The 19,782-nt window shown below is 35.7% G+C and overlaps 2 protein-coding genes across 6 annotated transcripts in view; both read left to right on the top strand.

Annotated features, from left to right (window-relative positions):
* LOC140612759 (olfactory receptor-like protein OLF2) overlaps positions 1-19,782 on the top strand; it is a 46,232-nt gene extending 26,450 nt beyond the window's left edge. For 4 of the 5 annotated variants that reach the window (XM_072790820.1, XM_072790821.1, XM_072790822.1 and 1 more), the window contains one exon: positions 170-2,063. In XM_072790820.1, coding sequence (XP_072646921.1) covers positions 170-1,152 — 983 coding nt within the window. In that variant the 3' untranslated portion in view covers positions 1,153-2,063. Of the gene's footprint in view, positions 1-169; positions 2,064-16,578; positions 16,625-17,606 lie in introns of those variants that run through there. The other variant, XM_072790823.1, reaches the window with a different exon arrangement.
* Positions 7,894-9,058, top strand: LOC140613395 (olfactory receptor 5W2-like). The gene has a single exon (XM_072791924.1). The coding sequence runs from the start codon at positions 8,045-8,047 to the stop codon at positions 8,975-8,977; it is 933 nt and encodes a 310-aa protein (XP_072648025.1). The 5' UTR covers positions 7,894-8,044; the 3' UTR covers positions 8,978-9,058.

Below are 19,782 nucleotides of genomic sequence, written 5' to 3'. Positions count from 1 at the left end.
ATGGGACCTGATAGCTACTAAATTCTGAAATACATCTCTCAGGTTTATATTTGAAAGGGAGTTTGGGCTTGGAGTCTTTTATTGCTTGCTTGTTTGTTTGTTCACCGCAAAAATAAAATACCCATATTATTATATCTTCTCTTCTGTTTCCCTCAATATACCGTTTTAGGATGTTTGAATTCTCATAGAAAGAAAACAACACAGAATATGGAATTGATGGATGGAAACTACACCTTGGTGACTGAGTTTATTCTTTTAGGGTTTCCGACCCGCCCTGAACTGCAGATTGTCCTATTCCTCATGTTTCTGACATTGTATGGTATGATTTTAACAGGGAATATTGGACTGATGATGTTAATCAGGACAGACCCTCACCTTCAAACCCCTATGTATTTTTTCCTTAGCAACCTCTCCTTTGCAGATCTTTGTTACTCATCAGTCATTGTTCCCAAAATGCTGGTCAATTTCCTCTCAGAAAATAAATCTATCTCCTATTATGGCTGTGCCCTACAGTTTTATTTTTTCTGTGCTTTTGCTGATACAGAATCCTTTATCCTGGCTGCCATGGCATACGATCGCTATGTTGCCATCTGTAATCCTTTACTGTATACAGTTGTGATGTCTCGGGGCATCTGTGTATGGTTGATTGTCTTGTCCTACATTGGAGGTAACATGAGTTCCCTGGTTCACACGTCCTTTGCCTTTATTTTGAAATACTGCGATAAAAATGTCATTAATCATTTTTTCTGCGACCTCCCTCCCCTGCTTAAGCTATCCTGCACAGACACCTCAGTTAATGAGTGGCTTCTCTCCACATATGGCAGCTCAGTGGAAATTATCTGCTTCATCGTCATTGTCATCTCCTACTATTTCATTCTGCGCTCAGTCTTGAGGATCCGCTCTTCCAGTGGCAGAAAGAAAACCTTCTCCACGTGTGCCTCTCACCTGACTTCTGTGGCCATCTATCAGGGGACTCTTCTCTTCATTTACTCACGGCCCAGCTATCTGTATTCTCCCAACACTGATAAAATTATCTCCGTGTTCTACACCATTATTATCCCAGTGCTGAATCCATTGATTTATAGTTTGAGAAATAAAGATGTAAAAGATGCCGCTAAGAGAGCTGTAAGGTTAAAAGTGGATTCCTCATGAGCTATAAGGTTCTGGGATTCATCTAAATCCCCAGTTACAAACTCTAAATGGAATTTGTGACATGCCCACCAGCAGATACACAATGGATGTTATCAAACACTCATTTTTCATACAGCCAAATTCACAATGTAAGAAAGCATTTAAAAGTTTCAAAATTGCTGCTAAATAATAAGATTACTATTGAAAGATTATTTGCTTGAAGTTAATGCTAAAATGTGTTTTTTCATGTTGTCCTAAGGGATATAGTTAATACCTCAGAAAAGTGTGTAGCGGTGTGCATGTGTCTGTTCCTGTGTAGTGTATCTCATTCACATGGTAGATTTACAGATGAGAACGTGAATAGTACTATGCTGTAAATAATACCTGCACCATTTTAAGTCCTTGATAGATGTTAAGTACATATATTTGTGTAATAGCTCACATTAATTGAAATGTACATTGTACAATTAGATGGTTATGGAATGTCATGGAATGTCTTGGAAGCAATAATACAAAATAAATCCATTTTCTTAACCTCAGTTTAATAATATGATGCTAACCTTCTCTACCCAATCTACTCCAAAGTAATTTGGAAGCTTTGTCTAAGTAGCACCTTGAAGAATATAGATCAATTTCAAGGAAGACTATTTGCCTTCCTGTCTATATTTTTATCTTAAGTACCAAAGTATTACTAGAGGGATGGAACATCTTTCTCTGGCATCTCAGACACAGAATCAGCCCCACAATATATCACCTGTATCCTCAAGCAGAGATCAACCCACATGACCTGGTGGCACATTTGAGGACTGAAATGAGAGGCATGTACCTGCAAAGTGTATTTCCATAATTAAAATTTTCTACTGTACATTATTTTTATTACTATATTATTTTTTCTCTATGATAATAAATATTTATAAGCTTTGACCTGGAAATATCAACGTTTACAAAGTATGTTTAAATCTGTGTACTCTTTGTTGCAAAAATCCACAAAAGACACAGTGTGAATCACTGTCAGTTTTAAATTCCTGCAGGAATCTTGTCTTTGGATTTCAGACCAATAGTGTTTCTCCTGAGCATTTTGATTATTTCATTTGCTAAGAAGGGAAGAGTCACTCACAGCTACACACTCACCAAAGTACTCCAATATTAAGTTTATATTTCTTAGCAAGATTTACTTGTCTGAGATTATAGAAAATCACACAAAGCCGTATCAGATGAGTAATTATCTACAGCTTTTCATGCTTGCTAAGCTCTAAAATTACACAAGTATCTATTAGGCGGAGTGTATATGGTGCAATATTACATATCCAGCTGCTTATGAAACTCTTAGTTTTGCAACAGCACTGCCTTTGATGCTCAATAATCATGGCACCAAATATTACACTATTTATGAGAAAATATAGCCATTTCCAAGTGAAGACACATATAAAATTATAGGGTATTGTAATTTTTTCAAGGTCCACAGGGCTGCTATTACTTGCAAAGCTTTCTAGATGGCCCACACTGCTTTTCCCACCGGGAACATCCTATATTTCATCCCTGGAGAGTACAGGCACCTGCTAAATTCCCAAGACTGTATGGTTGCCTCCACGGCCTGAATTTTTATTTTAGCTCCAGCATGGTCAGAACTTTCCGAAGCCACCCACTTAACTGGGCCTTCCTCTGTGGTTTGTGTTGAAGCAGTGTGGCCTGTATTATTGAAGCTGCATTTTGATAATAGAAGCAAAAACACTATAAATATTAAGGAAGGAGGCTATTTATGCCCAAACCTCATGCAAATTTCTCTTTTTAATAATGCTAAATCGAAACCAAGCTGGGAAGATTTGGGAAATGCAGCTCTCAGCCACAACCACATTGGCAGCAGGTTCTCAAATAATCCACCCCTTTTTTCAACATGCCATTCAGAGGCATCTTGAAAACAAAATCAACTTTCAAATAAGACAACAGCAAAAGAATGCTTACTTTTGCTAACAGATGCATGCATACAATGTAAAGAAAAAAGATGCAATGGAAAGTATTTATGCCAATTTATCCTTGTGCAGTGGTCTAGGGTCCTTCAGGCTAAGTCACACATCTTTGATACTCTGTAACTTGCAAAAAGTTGAGATAAAAGTTTAAACCTTCTCACTGTATCTTATGTTAGGAATCAGGGGAACAGAAAGGGAGAGAAAGAAATATTAGTCAATATATTTATATCACAACAAAGGAAAAGCAACATTTTAACTTCTACAGTCTTGTTTTCCCCACAGGCCACATGATCATAGCTGGTACATAGAATTCCCTTTCCTCCACAGCCTCTGCTGTATCCCCTTTAATTTTAAGAAGCATCCCAGTTGTCTTTTTTTTTTTTTTTTTGTCTTGTGAAGTGGCCCAAAGCTTTATCCCTCAATATAGGTATCATTTCTAGATCATTTTATCTGGGTCTCTTTAAGTTTTCCATCCTCTTTTTATTTTTTTTAAGATTTTATTTATTTATTCATGAGAGACAGAAAGAGAGAGAGAGAGAAAGGAGCCCAATATGGGACTCGATCCTGGATCCTGGGATCCCGCCCTGAGCTGAAGGCAGATGCTGAACCGCTGAGCCACCCAGGCATCCTTCCATCCTCTTTTTAATACCAGGCATGGGACTTCTCAGAGGTACCCTCAGAGGCTCTCTTACACTCCAGAAACACACCTCATTACCCTAACTCTATAGTAATAATCACCTGTTCCCCTTATTTTAAGAACAATCACCCTCAAATGGTAGAGAAACTACTGTTTGGCTGTTGACTAAGTAGCATAAGGTCCAAGTGACCAGATGCAGTCTTGGTGTTAGTTCATTGGAATCACTTTCTGTTCCCTGTTTAAGATTTTTTTTTTTTAAGATTTATTTATTTATTTATTTATTTAGTATTTATATCTATTTATTTATTTATTTGAGACACACAGAGAGAGGCAGAGAGATAGACAGAGGGAGAAGCAGGATCCTCACAGGGAGGCAGATGAAAGACTTGATCCCAGGATTGGGTTCATGCCCTGAGCTAAAGTCTCAACCACTGAGCCAGGTAGGCATCTCTACTTTTTTTTTTTTTTTTAAATAAAGGCCAACAGCCCCTAAAATTGTGAGGATAGGAAGCAAATTTTTTCATTAGGAATAATAAGACGGGGGCTACCTCTTTTTCTCTGCCTTTTTAGAATTACCAGCATCTAGGTAGATATATGAGTTATATTAATAGAAAAATCCCCAAATCCAATATATTACTATTCTTTGCATATCATCTTTCATTTTAAATAGCTAAAAAGACTCAGTAATGAATATTTAGTGCAGTTACTTTTTAAAGATTTATTTATTTATTCATGAGAGAAACAGACTGAGAGAGAGAGGCAGAGATATAGGCAGAGGGAGAAGCAGGTCCTCACAGGGAGCCTGATGCAGAACTCAATCCCAGATCCCGGGATCACGACCCAAGCCAAAGGCAGGCGCCCAACCGCTGAGCCACCGAGGCATCCCAGAGCAGTTACTTTTGCAAATCTTGTACTAGGAAGCTTAGAGAACACAAAATATAAAAGTTGGTCTTATTCCTGAAGTGTCTCAAATGTAGTAGATTTTATATATTCTTATATATTTTTTATATGAACAAAGGGAACATAATTCAGTAAAGGATATACTAGGTATAGAAAAGGTGATGGAATCTTAAAGTCAATGAAATGCTGGATGATGTGTGATGGGGGGTGGGAAGAAGATATGCTCCCTCATGAGCAGCAGCCTGGCAAGCAAGGCATAATTGACAAGAATGCTTTTAGCACGTTTGTTCACATAGCCAAAAGGCAGAAACAACCCAAATGTTCATGCAACTGAAGAATGAATCAGCCAAAAGTATTATATCCAGAAACTGAAATATTATTCAGCCGTAAAATGAAACAGAATTCTGGCACAAAGGCAGCCTGGGTGGCTCAGCAGTTTAGCGCCACCTTCAGCCCAGGGCATGATCCTGGAGACCCAGGATCAAGTCCCACATCCGGCTCCCTGCATGGAGCCTGCTTCTCCTTCTGCCTGTGTTTTTGCCTCTCTCTCTCTCTCTCTCAGTCTTTTGCGCTCTCTCTCTCTCTCTGTGTTTGTGTGTGTCTGTCTCATGAATAAATAAATAAAATATTTAAAAAAAAGAATTCTGATGCAAGCATAATCATGGATGAACTTTATAATCATTGGGCTGGAGGAAAGAAGTTTCACCCCACTTAACAAATGCCATATAATGCTGTTTCTATGGGATGTGCAGAGCAGGCAGTGTGCAGATCAGAAAATTGGTTATTGGTCCCTGGGATTAGACTGTAGTAATGGCTCAACAACCTTGAAAATATGTTAAAAACCAAAAAACAAAACAAAACAAAACAAAACAAAACAAATCTATATACTCTGAAAGAGTAAGTTTTACAGCACTCAATGACACTTTAATAAAAAAATAAAGTATTAGGGAATTGTAGTAACATACCTAAATCGGCTGTGAAGGAGAATGTTTCAAATACAGAAGAAACTAAATGTACAATCCAAAGGTGTTAGAAATGATTAAGGAGGGGTCGACTTGGGTTTCATCAGATTTTCTCTTTGACTAGAGGAGAATGATATAAATATGGAGAAGCTGAAGCATACTATAAAAATAATTTGGGGGTGCGGTGCTTGTGTGGCTTAGTCGGTTAAGCATTTGCCTTTGGCTCAGGGTGCTGGGTTCCTCCCTGCTCAGCTGGGCCTGATTTTCCCTCTCCAGTTCCCCTTGCCTGTGCTCTCTCTCTCTCTCTCCCTCTCTTTCTCTGTCAAATAAATAAATAAAATATTTGAAAATAATAATAATAATTTGAAGTTTTCTTTCTGGCATAGATCGATTTGGTGACAGTAGTGAAATGTTAAAGCTCAGCCCTTGCTAAAGTTGTTTCTGAATTCACAGAGGTTACACAGAACCAGAAATATAATTAATGACATGTTTGTGTAACATCAAAGCCTAAGGGCAGTAGCTTCAGAGATTTAAGTCCCCAAAGCATCTGCTAAAATAAAATGCCAGCTGCCTATTGTATAGCCACCAAAGACCTGCTCATCTCAGGTAGGCTTCAAGGTTCCAACTTATAGAATATAAGGAAAAATCCTTACTGTGTAGGGGGAAAAAAGGTTTGTGTTTTTCTAAAAGCATCTTTTTCCTGCTTACTCAATTAAAGAAACTCCACAATTTAATGACCAAATATATTTTCTTTTCAAAACTGAAAAGATCTATCTGAACTTAGTATTCGCAATATAATCTTTTGGTTATTTTACTTTGATGTTGATTTACAGGAACCAACCAGGCTTCTATTCCTTTCATCACTGGGTAATTATATACGTGAATCTAAGTGGGGTTTTTTTTTTTGTTGTTGTTGTTTGTTTGTTTTGTTTTGTTTTGCTTTCTTTAAAAAATAATGTAGGTACAACCTTACAAATAGCAATATACACAAATGCATTTTCATGTGAACCACATGCCATATTCACTTCAGTCTAAAGAACAAGTCCATTGTCCATTTTCTATTCTCAGGTACAGCAGAGACATATACACATGAAAATATATGTCACATTCATACATACACAAACCGTTATCATTCAGAAGCATTTGATGTACTTCATCTTAATTCCTTTTCCCTTTTGTTTTTTGGTTTTTTGGTTTTTTTTTTTGTTGTTGTTGTTTTGTTTTTTGTTTTTTCGAGAGACAGAGAACAGGGTTGGTGTGGAGGGACAGACGAGGACAGAGGGAGAGACTCTGAAGTGGACTCCATGCTGAGCATGGAGACCTATGTGGGACTGCAACGACCCTGAGATCATGACCTCAGACAAAGTCAAGAGTCAAACACTTAGCTGACTCAGCCATTATCTTATTTCCATTTTATATTATAGAGGTCCATTCAAAATCCAGGAGATGCAAATGTGTGTGTTACATTCTGTTGTTTTCACTTTTTTGTTTGTTTGTTTTGTTTTTTGTTTTTTTGGGTTTTTTTAGCACATTTCTTTGGTGAAAAGACTCCTTCTTCAGCACCAGACCACTCCACAAATAGGTCGTGAGTACCGTGGCAAAGCAATAATACATTTCCAGAGAAAGGTCAATAATGCTTATTTCATGTCTCAGCAAAAGCTAAAGTCAACTCAGACCAGAATCAGTAACATAATTATTTTCATTATTATTAGTGTGTAATATGGTCATTGTTTCTAAAACTAAAAGAAAAAAAATCTTTTAAACAAATCATGCTATTGAAAGGATATAATAATTACTCTTTTTTTGTGTGTTCATGGAACATTTTCAAGTGTACAAAATGCTTAGTCCTACATCTTGCATCGTGCTCTAACATTGGTGTTTCTTCCATATAATTTTGAAGCTGTAATGATCTATTAGCTCATCCAAATATCTTCCTTGACATAAGGAAGATAATGGCCAGGGAAATCAAAGAGCTTATAGAAAGTCACAGACCTCATAAATGACACCTAGATTTTTTTTAAATTTTTATTTATGATAGTCACAGAGAGAGAGAGAGAGAGAGAGAGAGAGGCAGAGACATAGGCAGAGGGAGAAGCAGGCTCCATGCACCGGGAGCCCGATGTGGGACTCGATCCCGGGTCTCCAGGATCACGCCCTGGGCCAAAGGCAGGCGCCAAACCACTGCGCCACCCAGGGATCCCGACAGCTAGATTTAGATCAAAGTTCCTCAACCACCTACCATAGATATTTTCTGTTATTGCCACATTAGATAGTAGTGCTTCTTTAAAGAGTAACTATTGACCTAGTAATTTTATGAGTATAAAAGACAATCTCAAAAAGAAATTGTGTTCTGCTTTACAGATATTTTGTGGTGGTCAGAAGAGTTATATGTGCATCTATCACTTTCTTGATCATTTTCTCAAAATTTGAGACAAGAATATACAAGAATGGATAAAGGAAATTGCTCATCCTTGACAGAATTCATTTTCTTGGGAATTACCAATAACCCTGGAATGAAAGTGACCCTATTTGCAACGTTTCTTGTTGTTTATCTCATTAATCTGTTTGCAAATCTTGGAATGATTATTTTAATTATAATAGATTCCCAGCTTCACACACCAATGTACTTTTTCCTTAGTCAACTCTCTTTCTGTGACCTCTGCTATTCTACAGCGGTTGGGCCCAAAATGTTGGTAGACCTTTTAGCTAAAAACAAATCAATCCCCTTCTTTGGGTGTGCCCTTCAATTCTTGATCTTCTGTATGTTTGCTGATTCTGAGTGTCTACTGCTGGCAGTGATGGCCTTTGATCGGTACAAGGCCATTGGCAACCCGTTGCTCTACACAGTCAACATGTCCAACAGAGTGTGCTCCCTGCTCATGGCTGGAGTTTACTTGCTGGGAATGGCAGATGCTCTGATACATACAACATTAACATTCCGCTTATGCTTTTGTGGATCAAATGAGATTAATCATTTCTTCTGTGATTTACCTCCACTCTACCTCCTTTCATGCTCAGATACAGAGATCAATGAGTTGGCATTATTCATCTTTTTTGGCTTCATTGAACTGAGTACCATTTCTGGAGTTCTTATCTCTTATTGTTATATAACCCTATCAGTCTTGAAGATCCGCTCTGCTGAGGGGAGGTTCAAAGCTTTCTCCACCTGCACCTCCCACTTAACTGCTGTTGCAATTTTCCAGGGAACTATGCTCTTCATGTATTTTCGGCCAAGCTCTTCCTACTCCCTTGATCAAGATAAAATGACCTCATTGTTTTACACCCTTGTGATTCCCACATTAAACCCACTGATTTATAGCCTACGGAACAAGGATGTGAAAGAAGCGCTGAAAAAACTGAAAATTAAAAAGTGGTTTTAAATATTTATACCACACACACAGGCATCATGGTTGTTGTTTTGTAAAATTATACTGCATCGCACAAGAGAAAGAAAGTTGTCTCAAAACCTTAATTTAACAAAATGAGTTTGTTTTAATGCTCTGTCACAAAAATTTTACAGTTCCCTAAATATAACATACTTTATTAGGTGTCTAGAGTTTATATATGGTACTCCATCTTTGTGTAAAACTCTTCTGACCTTTCTAATTTTGCCAGATTTTTATGTGTTCATTTGTTCATTCAAACATTAATTTATTTTATTTTATTTTATTTATTTATTCATGATACACACACACACACACACACACACTCACAGAGGCAGAGACATAGACAGAGGGAAAAGCAGGCTCCCGGCAGGGAGCCCAATGAGGGACTTCATCCCAGGACCCTGGGATTACCACCTGAGCTGAAGGCAGATGCTCAACCACTGGTCCCCCAGGCATCCCTCAAACATGAATTTATTACATTTAGATGTACTGTGTGCTTACTAAGTGAACTTGGGTATTTAAGTGCTTTAAATTTCATAGTACACCTAGTAGTGTTCATATTAATGAATCTTATAATCTATTCAAAGTAACCAACAATACTTAACAAGGCACCAAATAATTCACAAATCTCAAACTCAATATGAAGTAAAGACAGGGGGCTTTATCCAAAGAAAATATCTAAATCTAGTGTAAAAGAAAAGCTTCATTGGCTAGAGATACTGAGTCTCAGATCTTAAACATCTCCTTTAAAAACAGTTTTAATATAATTCTATTTATTAACTCACTGCTTCTTATATGAAATTGGGAGCATTGTATTTCAAGGATAGAGCATTACAGTCCCATTATCCAAAGTACCTGTATATACTCTAGGACACAAAATGGAAAAACAAATAAATAAGAAATTTAAAACACCAGATAACATTTTTGGGTGTTTATTAGAACTTATTAACACAATTATATGACTATATGGTATGTGGCCAGTATATATATATATATATATATATATATATATATATATATACACACACACACACACACACACACACACATTATATATACATTATAGTGTATATATAATACATTATATATACATTATAGTGTATATATAATACATTATATATGTTACATGTATGTATATTATGTATCATAATGCATTATATAGTCATATATATTATAACTTTTAAGAAAGTACATAAAATGGTTGTGGATACTAAGGTAATGGATCAATAAAGACCTACATATTAATTACACTAGAGGTAAAGAGTATTCATGTGTGTATGTTCTTGAAATTTGTCTATTTCATCTCTCTCTGCTCTAGTTTCTAATGATTGAAGCAAAAGGCAAGTTGTTGAAATAACATGGAAATATTCTTAGGTTTGAAAAATCATATCAGACCCAAGGACACTCTTAATTACCCATTACAATTGTAGAAGCTAAAAGCCACTGAATTTCTTAGATTTTGTAGCTGCTGTTTTTAATTATTTTTGGGCAGAAACCTTTCAGAGTGGAAGAAACAGCTCCTCTGCTCCTTAAGACAGCATTTGTTGAAGAGTGTGACCTGTCACTAGGAATCATGCTGGGAAAAAAAAAAAAAAAACTGTAAAGAAATTTACTTTTTTTTTAAATAAAATGCTTTAAAGGTTTCTATGTGTACATTTTTTTTCTCAAGGAACATATACATTTTTGAAATTGTTTCTTATGATCAGCAGCATGGAAGAAAACATTGCCTTAAATATAAAAGTCCAAGAAAAATAGAAAGGTTGTGGATTGCTGTTAAAACTTAGAGGATTTTAGGGGCACCTGGGTGTCTCAGTCAGTATCTGCCTTTGGCTCAGGTCATGATCCCAGTGTCCTGAGGTAGGTCCTGCATAGGACTTCCACCTCAGTGGGGAGTCTGCTTCTGCCTCTCCCTCTGCCTCCCCCTTGCTCATGCTTCTCCATGCTTCTCTCTCAAATAATTAAATAAAATCATTAAAAACAAACAAACAAACAACTTAGAGAATTTTAATATGTAATTCGATTAACCAACCTTTTTCCCTTATGGCAGCCATATTTTACAGCATCTAAAGACTAATTTGATCCACATACTGTATAGTTTATCAGATCTAGTGAGCTTGAAATAAGAAATAGAACTTTTAAACCCTAGAAATGGAATTCTAAAAAATAGAATGAACTGATTCGATTGATTGTGGGCTTCCTCTTCCTAAAATTAAAGCCTGGTAATGTATATTTCAGAAGGTCACATATTTGTAAATATGACCCATTTTAGTGGACAATTATGCAAATTCAAAATTTCGTAGAAACTTCTAAAATGGATATCCAACTTTCTTGATATTCAAGGAATAAAAATGAATACTTAAATGTAGTATATTATGACTCCCCTCCAGATTATAAAAAATGCAGACAATTGAAACTTAGTGTACTTTAGTACCAGCATCATGTCAGGAACACTCTGTCATGATACTCAATGTTTCAGGGACAGATAACTACTTTGAAAGAATATGATCTTCTGGGTGGATGGTCACCTACTTGGTATTGCTTTAGTATCACCATGGTTATCCACAAACCTGTAGTTAGAGATAATTTTTCCTCACTTGCTTTTAACTGATGTATAGAATTTATCCTAAAAACATTATTTTTTCAATTATTTATAACTTTATTCTTAATGAAAATTGACATCCATTGAGAATTAAATTAGGTTTTCTAACTTGCAGTAATAATGTTGTCACATAAGCTCAGGTGTAAATCATGGGAAGAAGTAGACTGAATGGTCTTGAGGAGAAAGCCCTGCTTGAGAGGCTAAACTTAGGTTCTGGTTGAACAAAATGGAACCTGAGGAATTTTCACACCCCTCTAGACAGGGAAATCCCCTGAGGGAACAATTAATTTGAAAGGAATCAGACGAAAGGACCAAGGACAATTCCACATCCTCCAAATATGGATCAAAGAAGTAAACAATGATAGAAAATGTCTTGAGGAACACAAATGCATCAGTTTCTTGAGTTTAACAGGTGAACAATTAGTAGCAATTGGTTGCATGATTCCGCCTTGCCTCCACAAAATCTCCCACAGGAATACTTTTGGTATCTTAGTATTGAGACCATCACACAAAGAATGACAAAGAAATATATGAAGGCATCAAAAACTGTCACTAAGAACCACTTTTCCCAAACTTAAAAATGTATTAATTTTGTTGAGGATTGTTCCAGCTTTATAGAAAGCAAAGGACAAAAGCAACACAGTAATAAAAGAGAAAAAAAAAAAAAAAAAGAAAGAAACCCTGTGCCTCTGCTAACCTCCAGGTGAAGTTTCTGAATAAACAGGAAAGTGCCCGGAGTACTCAAGAACAGAAACTAGTCTATGCCTAACACAACTTACTTTCTTCCCTCCTCAAATTTTGTATTTACCGGTTTAGTAGCAATAAAATTAACTACAGTAAGACTCAGAAAATACAGGGGATGTACATGATTATTATATATTATCGGGAAATATCTATCAACAGTAGATCATCAATGAATATAGAACAATCTGTGATGCCAGGCGTATTGTCTTGATTGGCATATTGTAAGTGTCACTCAGAACATGGCCAGTACAGAGAGTTTCTCCTGGGGTTGCAATGGTGCACAATTTCAGGGGCCACCGATTGTCTTATTTTCTATTTAGTCTCTGGAATTGTGCAGTGCTGCCACTTTCCACATTACTTTCTCTTCACACTAATGTCGGTGAGGTTCAAGAGTTCAATTATAATATATAACATAGACCATGGCTCCATCTGGTGACCCTCCGTCTAGGCTGCCCTCTCATTCATTCATCACACAGACTGAAATCTTGCTGCATTAGAGAGCATACTTAGAGGAGTTCCCAGATGCTGAGAATCCTGAAAACCTGTCCTCCCTGGTTTTATTTATTTAGTTTTTTTTATTTCTCTTTTTTTGTATTTTTTTTATTGGAGTTTGATTTGCCAACATATAGTATAACACCCAGTGACCATCCCGTCCAGTGCCCCCCTCGGTGCTTGTCACCCAGTCACACCATCCCCGGCCCACCTCACCTTCCACTACCCCCTATTCTTTTCCCAGAGTTAGGAGGTTTTATTCATTTTCAAATGAAACTTAATGGTAAACACACTTTAGCCTTTTATAAGATTAGCCAAAAGAATTATTTGCTAAAAGGAACTTATTTCATGATGCTGTCATCAGGAGTCTATTAAGAGCAAGGGCTTTGCAGCCAGAAAAACCTAGTGTCTTTGAGATTCCATATGCAATGTCTGCATCTGTACGAGGAGGTTGTTAATAACCAGTTGGAATATATGAGCTAACATAGAAATATGTGATAGTTTAAAGAAATGAAAGAAATGATATATGAAAACTACTACCTAGATTTTCCAGGTGCTATTGCAAAATGCCTTTGTGTGAAAACATTTCAAAATGGATGTAAAGTCCAAGAAGAGTCTCTGGTTTTAAAAGGAGCATTTGTGGGATACTCTGATTTTTCACGAGGTACCACGCTGGAAAAACCTATGAAGAATTTCATCATTATTATTATTATTATTATTATTATTATTATTACAAAAGGCTGTTAGGGTTTTCACCTGTATGATCTTTTTCCAATTAATACCTACTCTTTTGAAGGTATTATCAGCGTCAGCATGGTAGAAAACATTGTTTGAAATATATTGTCCAAGAAGATGGGATGTCAGTGGATTACTACTAATTAAGACCGTGTAAACCTGTAATAAGATTAACTCATCTCTCTGCCTTAGGACAGCTATATATCATGGCATCTAAAAATTGATTGATTTATGCATTGGCTGTTTTATCAGATCCAGTGGTTTTTAAACTAAAAATATGGGAATTTTTAAGCCCTACCAAAGAAATTACAAAAGTAGAATTTACTGATTCAATTAATCATGGGCCTCCTCTCTCTGAATTTGTGAAATTGAATAACACATTATGGAAAATATTTTTTAGGGAATCGTGACTCAAACAGAAGCTGGGGCAGATGGCCTATAATGACTATCTCAGTACTTTACATAAATAAGGGACACCACATCAAAAGGCTTTCTGTATTCTTGCTTGTCTACTTCAATCCTCATCATTCTCTTCCCTTCTGAGTCATTCTACACCATATCCTTCTCACATATCCCCAGGGACTGATAGAAATTAGCTGTTTCCAAAGGCAGTATTACCAGGGCCAAGGGAAAGTCTTTAAATATGGCAACATAGGAGACTCCAATACCTCTCTTTCCACGAACACACCAAATGAGTAGCTCACATGGCAAAATTCCTTCTGAAAGAGATCAAGAAATTAGTTGAGTGACTCCTACACATCAGGAAGTTAGCAAAAGCAAGTATAAATGTAGATCTTCTGTAAAAATGTAGTGTAACACACACTTTCAAAAAGCGGAAGAAACCTGTACAATGTGACATGTCAATTGTATCTCAGTAAAACTAGGAAATAATATCCTCAAGGAAATACATAAATGAAAAGACATGCACACAAAACACACACATACATACACATATAATTTTTTAAAGTTTTTAAATTTTATTTTCTTAGTAGATGATCTTTCCCCTCACTACTCTATTCCACACATTCATCTCTAGTATGCTACATCTTTTTTTTTCTAATGTACAGCTCAAAAATCCCATGACCCATGATAACAGCTTATTCTTTATCTTTTCTTAGTTTTTCATTGTGCTCATTCATTAGTTAATATATGATCATCACTTGCTTTTCAGGAAATAGTGTATATATAATTCATTGCATGTTAAATATCCCAATTAACTGTAATCTTTTGCAAATCTTTCTCCACCTATATAAAAGACTCTCATATATTCCTTTTAATGATTATATCATGTTCCATTTAATGGAGCTATCTTAATCCATTTATTTATGACCCTATTCATGAGCATCTCCTCATTTCTAGTTTTGATCACTACTAACTTTGTTAAAATAATTATGTTTGTAAAGAGTATATACCTCTTGAAAACTAATCCCAGAAAGGTAAGTATTTTTTCCATACTGTATTCATCCAAGCAGTCAAAGGCCAGCTCAATGTAACCGGGGGGGGAAGACATTGTATGTCCATGGGAGATATGTCAGAATTTTAAATCATCTTTAATTAGACACAGTTACCATCAGTTAGTAGTAGAACCTTGAAAATTTTCATTTTCCCATTCTTTTGTCATTAGCTTTTCATATATTCAAATTAAATACATAAGTACGTGTGAATGAATTTTTTCTTATTCCTTACAAGCATACACGGAACAAAATGCACTGGTTGAAAATATACTTGAATTTCACATTACAGAAAGGAAAGGTAAATGGAAGTTTGTATCAGTCAGGCTGGTGTGAATGATTGATTAGCTTTGGTTACTGCTGATGGATATCAGTGGTGCCAGGGACCAAGAGGTCAGGAAAAGGTTCAGGGATCATTGAGCATTACATCATAACTGTTGGAAGGGATTTGGAAAAAAACACAAAATTACACTCCAATACTTCTAAACTTTGTAAAAATTTCAATAAGTAAAATAAAAACAAACAAAACTTTTAAGAAACAAATAGAACCTTGTTTTTTCTTAAACACTTTTCTATACACACATGTATATATGATCTATATTAGTTGAAACCGTTTGCAACTAAAAACCTCTTTATTTCAACTATTTGTCTGTCACCTACAACCTATCTACCTAAAATAAGAACAAAGATTCAATTATTTGTACCAGTGCTGGTGCTAGGGCTGCAGGATATACAGAAATTTCTCATGCAGCTATTCTTACTAAAGAGCTTACAATGTAGACACATATCTGAATAAAATAAAGATAATGCAAGAAAAAGTATGCTATGCACAAATGGCTGTGATAGTCATAAAATAATTGAAATCCAATCAGGTGACATGGTTGGAGAAATGGAATCACACATAATGAAAAAATGTATTTAATATAACCATTGAAAAATTTTTCTATTTGTAAATGGGAAGGTGAAGGAGTTTGCTCAGAAATAAAAGAAACAGGATAAAAATAAGAAAAAGAAATAATTAACAGGAAAATAATCATTTTATTTCATAAACTTATTAATGTAATACATTTAACAGAATAGAGAATAATTAACAGATAATGTAACTGAGTAGAAGATCTATTAGAGTTTCTTTGAAGCTCTGATCTGACTGGAGGAAGATGGTATAGACTCAGTGTAGCAAAGAATCATACTATAAAGATCATTTTATAGTCCCAAAGATGGTCCATTCTGTGCAAGTGCAAAAAATTAAATTCATTCTTTGCTGAAATTGTTGCAACATTCATGGGGGAAAACACAGAACTAGAAATCTAATTAATAACATTTGTATATATAGAAGTGTGAGGGCAGAGGCTTGAGAGATTTCAGTCCCAAATGACATGGAGTAAAAATAAAATGCATGTGTCTGTATTGTTCAGCTGCTAGGGGCAAGCACAGAATGATTTGCCCTTCCCAGGTAGGTTTCTGAGGCACTAAATTTAAAGAATCAAGAAAAAAATGCTTATATTTGGAAAAATGAGGAGTTGAATATTTACAAAATTAAAAATGATTTTTTACTTATTTTCATTGGTTCATAGTCTGCAATCTGATGGCAGAAAAGAAGGTGTTTCCCATTTAAGCAGGGTGAGTCAAATTCATTTTGATTAGCAAATGAACTGTTTTTACTTACTTCTATCCTAATCAAAATTAAAAAGAAAAACACTGACTTTATTTTTATTTTTTCCCAGTAATGGTTGAGGTATCACAACACAAACACTAATTTGTGTAAATTCAACCCATACAAACCACAAATCATATTTATTTAAATCTAAAAAAAATCAGATCATCACCCATATGCCAGTTTTCACATATCAACAGAAAGGTGCATGCATACACACTTGGAAGCCTATAAAAGATATATTTATTACTCTTGTTCCTGTCTTCATTTTTAATAAACAAGTCAGGTCTAAAATCCAAAGAGATGGAAATGTATGTGTTCAATATTGTGTTTTCCACTTGGTTTTAGTATTCTTTTTTTACTGGTCAAAAGAAACACTCTTTGGCACCAGATCACTCCTGCATGTTAAGTAATAAAAACATAGCAAAGTAGTAACATACTACTAGAGACAAGTTTATTAAAATATATCTAATGTCTCAATAAATACAAAAAACAATGTGAATGGGAACAATCACAAACATATTCATTATTCTTAAATCAAAGATATATTCATTGTTCCCAAATTTAATACAGAGGCTTAAACAAATCATGATTCTTGAAGAAGTCAGTGAACATAAACATTTTATGCTCAATTTTATATTTATTTTTAAAATATAAGAATGCAATTTCCAATTTTGTGTTTAATGTAAGTGTTGCTTTAATATTATCTGACCTGTAATAAGCTTTCATTCATGATCGACCATTGAAATAAAAGCACTGCAGGTGAACACAGATCATATACCTTAAGGACGTCTCCAAATTCGGAATCAAACTTCCTCTAAATTCTATACCAAATACTTTTTTTAACTTTTGTCAGCAACATAACAATGAAATTTGTCTTGACTACTGTCTGAAAATTAAGAATATAAAGAATAGAATATGCTGATATAAATTCTTTTTGATTTACAGATGATGCTTTCCTGAGTGCCGAGAAGAGTTAAAACCTTGATATACCATTTCTTGATCATTTCTGTAGCATTTTAGAAAAATCAAGAAGAATGGATGGAAAAAATTGCTCTTCCGTGAATGAATTCCTTCTCGTGGGAATTAGCAATAAGCCTGGAGTTAAAGTGACTCTATTTATCACATTTCTAATTGTCTATCTCATCATTCTTGTTGCAAACCTCGGGATGATCATTTTAATTAGGATGGACTCCCAGCTTCACACACCCATGTATTTCTTCCTGAGCCATCTCTCCTTCAGTGACGTCTGCTATTCTACAGCAGTCGGACCCAGGATGCTGGTAGGCTTCATTGCCAAGAACAAGTCAATTCCCTTCTACAGCTGTGCTATGCAATGGTTGGTGTTCTGTACCTTTGTAGATTCTGAGTGTCTACTGCTGGCAGTGATGGCCTTTGATCGGTACAAAGCCATTAGCCACCCCTTGCTCTATACAGTCAGCATGTCCAGCAGAATGTGCTCCCTGCTGATGGCTGGGGTTTACTTGGTGGGAATTATGGATGCTTCAGTAAATACAATATTAACATTCCGGTTATGTTTCTGTGAGTCGAATGTGATTAACCATTTCTTCTGTGATGTCCCACCTCTCCTCTTGTTATCTTGCTCAGACACACAAGTTAATGAGTTAGTGATATTCACCATTTTTGGCTTCATTGAACTGATTACTCTTTCAGGGCTTTTTGTGTCTTACTGCTATATTATCCTAGCGGTGAGAAAGATCAACTCTGCTGAGGGGAGGTTCAAAGCTTTCTCCACCTGCACCTCCCACTTAACTGCTGTTGCAATTTTCCAGGGAACTCTGCTCTTTATATATTTCCGGCCAAGCTCTTCCTACTCCCTTGATCAAGACAAAATTATTTCATTGTTTTACTCCCTTGTGATTCCCATGCTAAACCCTCTGATTTATAGCCTACGGAACAAGGATGTGAAAGAGGCCCTGAAAAAACTTAAAAATAAAAAGTGGTTTCATTGAAAACATGTATGTATGTATTTTTTCTCCCAATCTTACACTATAATTCATGGAAATCAAAATTGTTTTGAATACTATGGTGTGATTCAACAAGTATTTATACCGTGTCCCAGCCATGCCAAAATGTGTCATTCCCTAAATACTCCATGGTTCATTTTATGTCTTGAATTTATATGTGGTACTCTCTATTTGTGGAAAATTTCTAGACTCCTAGTTCGCCAAATTTTTGTTTCTTCAATTTTTCATTTGTGCATGAATTGACTTTTCTAAGTGTTATTAAGTTTTTCTAAGTACCTTTATGAGCTTTGAATTTCATGGTGACTCTGGCAATTTATTTACTAATATATCTTATCACCTAATGCAAATTATAATTTTAATTAAGTAATACTGAATTACTTATAATGAACTATAATTACTCATATGTAAAACAAACAAAACTAGACACTATGACCCCAAAGTACACTGTTCAAATATAGTGAAGGAAATTGTTGTTTGAGATGACTTCAAATTGACTTGTTTATGAGAAAATAATTTTGTCTGTAAGAGTAGAGCTGGGGGCCCCTGGGTGGCTTGGTTGGTTAGACTTCTCACTCTTGGCTTTGGTTCAGGTCATGATCTTAGGTTGGTGAAATTGAGCCCCACATTGGGCTCCATGCTCCACAGGGTATCTGTTTGCATTTCTCTCCCTCTGACCTTCTCCCTAAGCATGCTGTCTCTTTTTCTAAAATAAATAAATAAAATCTTTAAAAAAATAAAGAGTAATGTGTTTTGATGGAAGAATGAAATAAGTTGTTTTTGTTGTTGTTGTTTTGTTTGTTTTAATTAGCTCTCCAATGATTTTGGAACAAGTAGCTACTGCCTGGTAAAGGTGACTCTTCTAGGGGCAGTGGTGATAACAGATAGCCAGGTAGCAGCCTATGAAGATCATCCTGCTCATCAACACTTAATCTGTCATTCTCCAGTAATTCTTTCTAGCAATAAGGGACTTTTACTTTTGCACTGGCAGCTGGACATATTGGCAAAGCTGTCTTTCCTGAGCATCAACTCTTATAAAGTTCCACTTCAACTAAATTTGGACTTCATTCCTTTCATCTCCCCCTACCTGGAGCAATAATGTGATTCATCTATTATTGATTGGAGTATGTTATTCCTTT

The sequence above is a fragment of the Canis lupus genome, chromosome 21 (genome assembly GCF_048164855.1).
Source record: "Canis lupus baileyi chromosome 21, mCanLup2.hap1, whole genome shotgun sequence".
Lineage (NCBI taxonomy): Eukaryota > Metazoa > Chordata > Mammalia > Carnivora > Canidae > Canis > Canis lupus.
The sequence above is the reverse complement of the archived record's forward strand: the minus strand, read 5'-3'. Positions and strand labels throughout refer to the sequence as shown.

Coding starts and splice junctions, on each gene's coding strand:
- LOC140613395 (XM_072791924.1), top strand. CDS start 8,045: ATGGATAAAGGAAATTGCTCATCCTTGACAGAATTCATTTTCTTGGGA.